This window comes from Lipophrys pholis (assembly GCF_963383615.2).
Source record: "Lipophrys pholis genome assembly, chromosome: 20".
Taxonomy (NCBI): Eukaryota; Metazoa; Chordata; class Actinopteri; order Blenniiformes; family Blenniidae; genus Lipophrys; species Lipophrys pholis.
Window position 1 is genome coordinate 10576140 of NC_137648.1, and position 10326 is coordinate 10586465.

The 10326-nt window shown below is 48.8% G+C and overlaps 1 protein-coding gene across 1 annotated transcript; it reads left to right on the forward strand.

Moving 5' to 3' along the window:
- Positions 1-837: 837 nt before the first annotated feature.
- usf3 (upstream transcription factor family member 3) lies at positions 838-10071 on the forward strand (the record flags this gene model as incomplete). Its single annotated transcript, XM_080490010.1, has 6 exons — positions 838-881; positions 971-1002; positions 1111-1193; positions 1802-1898; positions 2004-6949; positions 7756-10071. The coding sequence occupies 6 exons, from the start codon at positions 838-840 to the stop codon at positions 9562-9564; spliced, it is 7011 nt and encodes a 2336-aa protein (XP_080346136.1). The 3' UTR covers positions 9565-10071.
- Between the last annotated feature and the right edge of the window lie 255 nt (positions 10072-10326).

Genomic DNA, 10326 nt, shown 5'->3' on the forward strand with positions numbered 1-10326 from the left:
ACACACACACACGTCTGAAAGCAGCAGTGGGCCGACACACACTTGGTTGGCCCCCAAAAAACCTTCCTCATATTGTTTGATTTGGTGAAGTTTCATTTCAACACGACTCAGTGTCGGAGTCACCGATGTAGTTAGTATGCCGGACCACGGGGGGGCGTTGTTGCTTGATTTTGTTATGAACCTACACAGACGTGTGCGAGATGATTGGAGTTGAATGCTTAGCTGGCTAACAGTTAGCTTCCAATATCTGGAGTTGTTATAACAACGAGCAGCGTCCAAGATGAAGAGACGACAGGTCGGTGGGGAAACCCCTCAATTAGCAGGCCTTTAACGCGCCTGGACATAACAATATCCGTCAGAAATGAATTATGTCGGTAGCGGTGGGGTGAGATAGCTTTTAGCTAAGTGGCTAACAGAAAGCTAGCTGTGTTAGTAACAGCTCTGTGTCTTTCCTGGGAATTTATTTCATCCTTGCTGTTTTCTGACGAAACGACCAATATATACATGCGCTTCTCATTAAATACGCTGCAACGTGTAAGTGGCTGAGTGTAGGTTCGCTGCAAAGCTCGGTTAATACACACTAGCTGGGTGAGCATGTAGTTGTTTTAGTGAAGGCAGAGTGCAACACATCACAGAATTCAACTGATCTAAACGATATAATGGCACGATCACGAGGGAGTTGTAGTTATCTGACTCCTGCGTGTTGCTGTTGCGGTGTTTTATATTTATTTAAAACTCTTATGTTTCCGTTTCAGGGCGGGCACAAGAGAGTTTTAAGATCCAGCTGCTGAATGTGTTGACTGGTACCTTCATCATACAGGCAACTGTTGAGACAGGATGCCAGAGATGACTGAAACTCAGACACCTGGTCGAAAACCCAAGTAAGCAATGGGATGCCTTCCATTGCCTTTAAAGTCCTGAAACTCTTAAGTACATCAGCTTACCTTAATTAATGTCTTTGTCCGTACAGAAAGAAGAAAAACAAAGAATCTCACAATGCAGGTGAATTATGATTTCACATGCAAATCTTGCAGCTTACGGAGTTAGATTTGTTTGGTCAAATTTGCTTTAAGTTAAACTTTTTCCTTTCTTTTCTTTTCTTTGTTTTAGTTGAGAGACACAGAAAAGAGAAGATCAACGCTGGTATCAATCGCATAGGGAATCTTCTGCCATGTTCTCAGGCACTTAAACAGGTAAGAAGTAAAGTATGCTGAGATTTCACGGGTAAGATTCTGCATGATTTGGCCTGTTTTGTTTTTTTTATTTTATTTTGGCATTTACTTGAATTGATATTTTTTTGTATTGGACCCTAATGACTAAAAAAAAATTTGATTCGAATATATTCTCACTGATGTCCATTTTGTCTTCTTGCAAAACGTTAATGAACATGTGATAAATATCTTCTCAAGGGTGGAACATATTTGCTCCAACATCAATATTTCCTTTGAAATGAATTCCACCCCACAACCATTGTGACAGTAGGTTTTTCTCCAGAGACTGGCTCAAACAGGCAGGGGTGTAATGCTTATCCAGATCTGCCTTCCATCTAATATTCCAGTAAAAGTGGAAACATTACCCATCTTTTTTTTTGTTTGTTTTTTTAAGAGAATGTGTCCATTATTACCTCAAATAGCAATTTGACTACAAAAAGCCATTTAAACATGGTGCGAGTCGGTAGGATCTTACATGTTTTGCTCAGGGAGAACTTTCTTCAATGTGTTATGTCAAACTCAAACCTCTCTTAGCAAAAGTTGGCTGAACATGAAAGTTTTCAGTTTCAAAATGTTATCATCTGTTACAGAGTAAGAACATGATACTGGACCAGGCTTTTCGTTACATCACTGAACTGAAGAAACAAAATGACACAATGCTTCTGGAAGGAGGAGATAAAGTCCAAGGTAAAGTTTATTGCTCTATACTTCAAACTGTTTTGTAAATATTCAGGATGAGTGCTTTTAAAAAGTATCACAGTGTCATTTTTCTGTGCGATTGTGTTTCTGCAGCTGAAGAGATCCGTCGCCTAAGACGTCAGTTGGATGAACTGAGAAGGGAGAGTGCACACTACATTGAGCTCCTCAAAGCCCACGACATTAACCTCCTAGAGGACCCGACCATCCACTGGAAGGGCAAGCAGCGCTGTGCCAAAGTGGCAAAAGTAACCCCTACTCACCAGCTACCGAAGGGGATCATTGTATATTCCAATGGCAACGTCATGTGTCCAGCAACAAAAGAGACCAGTCCTGGAAAACAGCCCTCTGAAACATTAATTCTTCAGCCATCGTCTGAGCCCAGATTGAGAGTTAATGGAGCTCTAGTGCAAGTTAATAACTCCTCCTCCACTCCTGCACTTCTACCTGGGTCAGCTGCCGCACCCGCCCAGTCTACGCCAGGCCTGACAGTGATTGAACAGTGTGTGGTTGAGACACCGACTGCAGCTCCCTCTCTACCACCTTCTGTGTCTTACATCACTCTCCAGATCCCTGCGGCCAACCAAGCCTTGCCACAACAAACTCAGCCGGCTGCGCCTTCCCAGACCCTCACCATAGCAGCTACGTCAGCCTCGCAGTTTCCCACTGAAAGCCCTTCTCTGCCTGTATCCACTCACCCCACATATACCCAGACTGTCACCAGAGGAGTGACCTCAGAGGTTTGCTCCTGGGTCACACAAGGTGCTGCCATTAGGACTGTAAGCTACACTGCAATCCCAAACAGTCAAGCCCTTCTACGAGCGGGGGCGGCAGGCAGCACACAGACTACCTGGACAACACTGCAGATGGCAGGAAATACAGTGCAGCCAGTCTGTCAGAGTGTCTCTACTCCAGAGGTCAACAGCACCCCCCAGGCTGTCCAGCAGGTAACTGTGTGTCCAGTGGGCACCAAGTCATCAGTCCATCCAGTTCAAATACAGATGCAGCCGCATGTGCCTGTACAACAGGCATCCATAACGGGCCACATTCAAACGCAGACCTTTCAAAGACCACCCCAGCTTCGGCCAGCAGTCCTGAGCCAAGCACAGCCTCAGCCAGTTCTAGCCCCCCAACCTCAGTGTGCTGTTCTGCCTCAGTCAGCCATTGTGCCACAGCCAGCTGTGGTGGCCCACCCTACTGTTGTGTCACAGCCTCAGCCTGCTGTACTTCAATCAGCATCACTGATTCCACATCCTCCAGCAGCCCTCCTCCCACAGCCTCAGCCCCTTCCCCAGCAGGCCCTGGTGCCTCAGCCGCAAGCTACCGTGTTACCCCTGCTACAGACCATGCAGGTGTTGCAGGTCAACCCAGCTGGAGCAACAGCATCAGGTGTAACAACACCACAAAACACAAACAATCCAAGTGTTGTTATCCTGCAGCAGGCAAGTGCCTGTTCCACCCAGCCAGTTGTAAGGGAGGAGATAACCAATCAGACTCCATGTCAGCATATTGTAATCATCCAAGCTCCCAATCAGCCTGCATCTGCCCCTCAAAATCCTCAAGTTGGCATGATGCCTGCTCCTGTGCCCACTGCAGTACCTGCTGTGTCCACTCAAGTACCCACAACCAGTAGTTCGGTGTCTGCCACTTCATTACAGAGTGTCGGCGGCAAACAGCTGGTTCACATTCTCCCTCGTCCTGTTCAGCCTCAAGTGAACCATCCGCTGCAGGCCACCCAGGCATCCTCTGTACCACCAGTTCCAACAACCCCACAGACGATCACTGTAAATGGGCAGGTGTTTGCCCTGCAGCCTGTGAAGACTTCTGATAAAGTCATCTCCCAGAGTGGTCAGAGTACACTCCAGCTGGTCCAACCTACCACCACTGAAGAGCCAACGACTAATGTGGCCCTCAACAGTTTAGGTGCACTCAGCAGTCTTAATCAGAGCATCTCTCAGGGCATCCCTCTTACCATTTCTAGCCAGAACAGTGGTCAGACCCCATCTGCTTCATTGTCAGTCGTGCAGCAGAAGCAGCCTCAGACACCGACAACGATCCCTGGAGCCACGCTTGCTCTGCCAGCCCGTCAGCTCCAGGTCCCCTGTGCAAACCAAGTCACCTCTGGGGTGGTCATTAATGCCTCAAAGCCTTCGGGAAAGAAAGTTCGCACAACTTTGAATGCAAAGAGACCAGCTGTCAAAAGGACTAAACCTGTGAAGAAGAAGGAGCTCGCTCAGACACCTCCTGTAGTCGCTGTTTCAGTTAAACCAGTGATGCCTGCAGAAAGCCAGACTGTTCAAGTTACAGCATCCCAGAGTGCACAGTCCTCCGCTGTCAAAGTCACTGACATTCAACCCACCTGTACTACAGCTGTCACAAATACAGAAAGCAGAGAAACTACCGGCAATGTTACTACAGCACAGAATATACAGAAAATTATTATCTGTAGTTCATCTAGTGAATCAGTCAGTCACCAGTGTCATTCACAGGACAAAAACCCCTCTCAGACTGACTCAATATTAATTGATAGTAACAATCGCAGTATCACAACTGCAGTTACAACTGTCAGTGTCAAGTCATCAGTTAGTGTAGCCTCATCCTCTCCAGGAAAAGCATTGATAGGTTCTGGTAACAACCCAACGGCAACCTTACCCACAGTTCCAGAAGTTAAACAGCAAATCATCAGTACATCATCAACCCAAGCTACTTTAACACAAACTAAGTCTGCTTCCACCGCTTATGTTTGTAGACCGAACAAATCTGTTGCCACTGAGCCTCAATATAGTTCTGCCGCTGTTTCTGCTGCATGTATGACTCCAGTATGTTCCAGCAGCAGCATAGTGACTGTATCAGTACCTCTGAATCAAGCCACCCAGCCAACGTCACAATGTCTTCCCCAAAGGTCTAGCACTCAAGCCACGCTGCCTTGTAACAAAGTGGAGTCTCAGCCCACTACTTTACCATCTGCATCCACGACTATAGTACAGTCATCACCTGCACCAGTGTTTTCCAACTCCCACAGCTCTGTTTCAGCCCCCACAACAAATTCAGAGTTCAGGAAAAGAGCAACCACTCCTAGAGCTGCTACGCAGCAGACCGATTCAAACATGTCCAACCCCTCCTCATGTCATTCCACTGATGTCAAATCAGCTCATGGTTCGAGAACAGAGAGGGTGACCCACGAGGAGAGGCATTCAACTGCAGCTGAGAAAAATGGCTTAATTGAGGCTCCCTCAAGAAAGGACTTTGCCCAAGCTCAACAGGTGTACACCAACCTGGACGATCAAACAATGGAGCACCCAGTGACTTCAAACAGACAAACTGATTCTCCCATGTCTACTGGGCCTGGAGGTGGCAGAGGATTCTCTGTGGCATCCATGCTTCCCCAGGGCCACAATATTGGTGCTTCAACTGGCTCTTTTGGAACATTTACATTCACTTCTGAACAGGCAGAAATGCTAGCCTTGGCCATGTTGGAACAGGACAGCCCCGGGAGAAGGGGTGGAGTTTGCTCAGGGGAGAGCTCTGCTTCATCTAACCCTAGTACAACCACATGGGAGCCCCCGAAGACACCACCTGTGTCTACCAGTAAAGAAAGAGTCTCAACTGGGCAACAGGCTAAAGTTCCTAAGTTAATGGACCCATCAACAATGAAGCCTGCTGTTGAGGTGTCTGTCAGAGGACAGGTCAACGAGGGATCTGTCAGCCGGTCTAATGGAAGCAGACATCAAAACATTTCATACTCCCAGTCCCAGCAACCCCCGCAGGCCCAGTCTCAGAGCACTTCTCAGAGTGGGACAGTGGCCAGCTTAAGTGTTAACAACCTGATTAGGCCTAGCTCCAGTCACCAGCCCTATCCAGGCTCCCCGAGTCTCACTGGTCAGCAGGGTTCAGTCCCATCTCCTGTGGGGACCGCAGCTCACATATCCCAGCCCTCAAACAATGCCCTCTCACCCTGTCCAGGTGCAGCCCAACAAAATGAGTACACCCCATTAAAGACTGCATTGATGAGGGCTCAGGCTGGAGTTGGCATAGGCGAGCGGCAAGTCAAGATCATTTCGAAGCGGCAGGCGCAGGAAGAAGTGATGTTGAACTCTGGAAAACGTCCCAAGCCATGCCCTCCATCAGTTAATACAGTTAGCCACATGGATATCAAAGCACCAGACCACAGTCAGATGATGATGGGACAACTGCCATCCACCTCCTCAGCAGTCATGACAAGGATTAATTCAGAAAGTGGAGGTCCTCTCTTCTCCACAAACTCTTTCATGAGCCCGGTTGTTCGGCCCACAGAAGTCCATTGTCCTCCTCAAGGACCGGCTGAGCAGAACCAGCCAGGGGTGCTTCATTTGCCCCAAGGTCACCCGCAGCATACGGTAACCCAACCTGGTCAGCACCTGGGAGGAAACATTTACATGAAACAGCAGCAGCAGGAGCAACAGAGACACCACCTCTATCATCTTCAGCACCATTTGTCACAGCCAGACCCTGCGCAGCGCCACTCGCTACACCAGAGGGCGCTGCAGCAACAGCACCAAGAACAGCATGTCCAGAAGAAGCGGGGACTTGTCAGAGGCGCTCAAACTGGCTCACCTGCTGGCCTGCAGCAAAAGCAACATCACTTGGAAAAGTCTGGAGTTCAGCAGCAGCAGCACTCGCATCAACAACAGACCCAACATCAACAACACACCCAGCAGCAGTCCCAGCAGCATCCGCAACAGTCGCATCAACAATCACAACATCAACAAGCCACGCACCAACAGTCTCATCCACAACAGCACCAACAACAGGGGCATCAACAGCCTCCCCAGACGCAGCAACATCATCAACAACAACAACAACAACAACAGCAACAACAGCAGCAGCAGCAGCAGCAGCTGCAGCAGCAGCAGCAACAAAACTCCCACTCCAGACACCAACAGCATCTGCAGCAGCAGATCCAGCAGCAGCACTTTAGACACCAGGAGAAGAGCTGTGAAGCCCAGACTGCAGGATCCAGGGGCCACCACAGCAGCCACCTGGGCCAGCAGGACCACCTCAAGGTCTGTAGCCCTGTTTGTTTTTCAGAATAATAAAATCGCTCAAGTCAACATCAAGTTTTCAGTGGCTCAAAAACTGATCCAAACCTTCAGGTTTAACATTGCAATCACATTATATAAATTAATATACGCATGAAATGGCTTTTTCCACATTGCAAATCTTATGAGCAAGCTATTCAAATCAGTTATTGTAAGATAGTTGATTTGATTCAACTCAAAGGTAATTGCAACATCTGGCTTGATTTTTGTCTTTGGGGCATTTCTTATTGGAAAATTAAAGTCTGAATATTTAATTAAACAAATTAACCAATATTGAGCATAATTGACATTTCTCTCTCTATACTGGGTCTCTGGGCTGTTAATTATTCTTTTAGAATGATGTGACTGTCGAAATCCACAAACAGTTTATTGTGTTTTGGCATCTATTTTTTACTAATTACTCTGAAGTATTTCTGTTGGGGGCTTAGCAGTTTCCACAGTGTTGCTGGAGGAATGAAACTTCAGGTGTGTTAGTGATGTCGAGGAAAATGCGGCTCAGTAATTGTAATATCATGATTTTATTTTTATGTCAGTATTTGTGATAAAGATCCAATCCAGCTTTATTTATAAAGCACCTCATGACAACCACAGGTGGTTAAATGCTGTACAAATAACCCAATAAAAACCTTTAAGGACCAATGAAAAATAAACACATAGATGAAAAAGTGCAAAGAATACATAAAATGAGCAGAGTTGTCCGACAGGAAGCCTTATATGTATCTGGTTTCATTGATGTCAATGTGTTTGGGTTTGTTTTTTTTCTGTTCCAGCCTGGTCAGGATCATAATGCTATGCAGAGGATGATGAGCTCCAGGACTCTAGAGCAGCAGCTCATCTCTCCTCCCAGCAATGCCGTGTCGCGGTCCTCTGACCTGGTCTGCGCCCCGTCTCGCCAAGAGCGCCACCGTGTGTCCAGCTACTCTGCAGAGGCGCTCATCGGTAAAAGTTCCACCAGCGGTGAACAGCAGCAGCGGATGGGCCTCCACCTTCCCCCTGGTCGCAGCGCCTCTCAGGAGCAGCCGGACCTCCGTGGCTACCTGGACACGTCGCGGGGGAAAGCCAACATCGCACACAACCCACAGAACAGGCTGCCCTCAGACCATCCGGGGTCCACGGATGTTCAGCGAGTCTCCGAGTGTCCCCCATTCAAGGTTATGGTTGGAGGAGGTGGAGCGCACCAGCTCAGTGGTTTTGAGGCTCAGGCTTCTCGTGGGAGCGACATGAACCCCAAGTCGGTGGCTCCGTCCCAGAGGGGCCCTCAGGGGCAGCAGCAGGGTGGCTTCAGGATGAGCGCCGGCCCTCCAGCAGATGGCAGGAATCGAGGAAGCTACAGTGGAGCTCATCCTGGCTCACAGGGAGTTCAGGTCGGACCAGCGCTCAATCGGGAGCAGGAAGGGTGCCACCAGAGTTTCATGCAAAGCCTCCTTTCGCCTCACATTCCCGAGCAGAGCAACCACCAGCGAGCGGTCCAGTGCTGTCCCCCTGTCAGCATGGAGTACAGCTGTGTGCCTGGGAGCTCCTCAGGAGACATCCAGGCCAAGGCCTCCAGTCCCAGCGTGCTCCAAACACAGAAAGCCCCCGCTATGCGGCTCGGAGAGGGCAACAAGGGCCACATTACTCAGGTCAGTAGTAATATGCACACAGGCCCAGGTGTGCGAGCTGGTCTCCCCCACCCTCCAACCCCTCACAGCAGCTCTGAGCCGGGCCGCTCCTCGGCCTCCAGACCTCCCACTGCTGTCAGCCAGCACTCGCGTCACATCGCCCGAGATTCTCAGCCTGCCAAACTGAGACCGGGCGACCGGCCGCGATCAGGCACTCTCAGGCCGAGCAACCCCTTCGAGCCCGACGGCCACCTGCCTCTAGCCTCTGGTGGAGGAGTGCTGCTGAGCAGGCCACAGTCCGGTGGGGAGGCCCGGCGCAGCACCATCGTGCGCTTCATGGCGGAGAGCGCTCAGGTCCCGAGCGACAACAACCTTGTTCCTGACCAGCACCTCACACAGAACTTTGGATTCCCTTTTATTCCCGAGGGAGGGATGAATCCTCCCATCAATGCAAACTCTACGTTCATCCCCCCAGTGAGCCAGCCCAACACCTCGCGCACCCCGTCCCTTCTCCCCGTGGAGCCTCAGAACACTCTGCCCTCCTTCTACCCCTCCTACTCTCCAGCTGCTCACCCCAGCCTCCCCAGCGACGTCACCCTCCAATACTTTCCGAACCAAATGTTTACCAGCCCGAGCTCCGAGAAGGGCAGCGCCCCTCCGCTCAACAACCGCTTCGGCTCCATCCTCTCGCCGCCGCGTCCCGTGGGCTTCGGGCAGGCCAGCTTCCCCCTGCTCACGGACATGCCCCCTATGCCTATAGCCAACTCTTCTGGAATCACCCCTCACATATCCAACTTCAGCCTCACCTCCTTGTTCCCCGAGATCGCCACCGGCATGCCCACCGACGGCTCGGCCATGCCAATGTCTCCCCTACTGTCCCTGTCCAACACGTCCTCCGCCGACTCCAGCAAGCAGCCAAATCGTCCCGCCCACAACATCAGCCACATCCTGGGCCACGACGGAAGCTCGGCCGTGTGACGACGCGTCCGGCTGCAGCTCGACTGAGATCACGAGCTGCTGGTCTGGAGCAAAGAATTTATTTCATCGTGAAATTGTTTTTTTTCTTTTTTGTTCAGAATTTGCAGTTGAAGCCCCCAATGAATGGTGATCTTTGTTTACAAGTTCACACAATTTTAATCTGAAAATGTTCTTTGACATGTTTTCATTTGTAATCTTGATTTTTACAAGTTTATTGAAACGTGTTTCTCAAACTCTTTGTTCAAATGTTGGTCAAACCAACTGGTCGTTTAAAAGAAATTTCATATTTAAGTTTAAAGCTTGAATTCACTGTATTCTTGGTCATTTAGAAGCTTTCTGCACAGTTACTACTAATGTAATTTCTAACTTATCAGGTTGTACTGTACAGAATCATCTTTTTCCCCTGAAGAGCTATTTTGTAAATACCAATGTTTCATATCAGAATTGTTATGATGTATGTATTTGTAAATACAGAATTGATATTAAAGTTTATAAGGAGACATTTGTATTTGCTGCCAGCTCAAGATTTTTATGTGTGTCTTCTGATCTAGATTAGAGAACATCAGAGGTTACAAAATAAACATATTGCTCACTTCAGATAGTTGATTTGTGACGTCAGCGGGATCATTGGGGAAAAAGCCAACATGAGGCTGGAATTGTAACTGTAAGTCTAAGTGACCAGGACACTTCATACATAATTCTGGAATTGTGCCATTACATTGTCCATATTTTCATAGGTTTACACAGGTTTGCATGAGCATA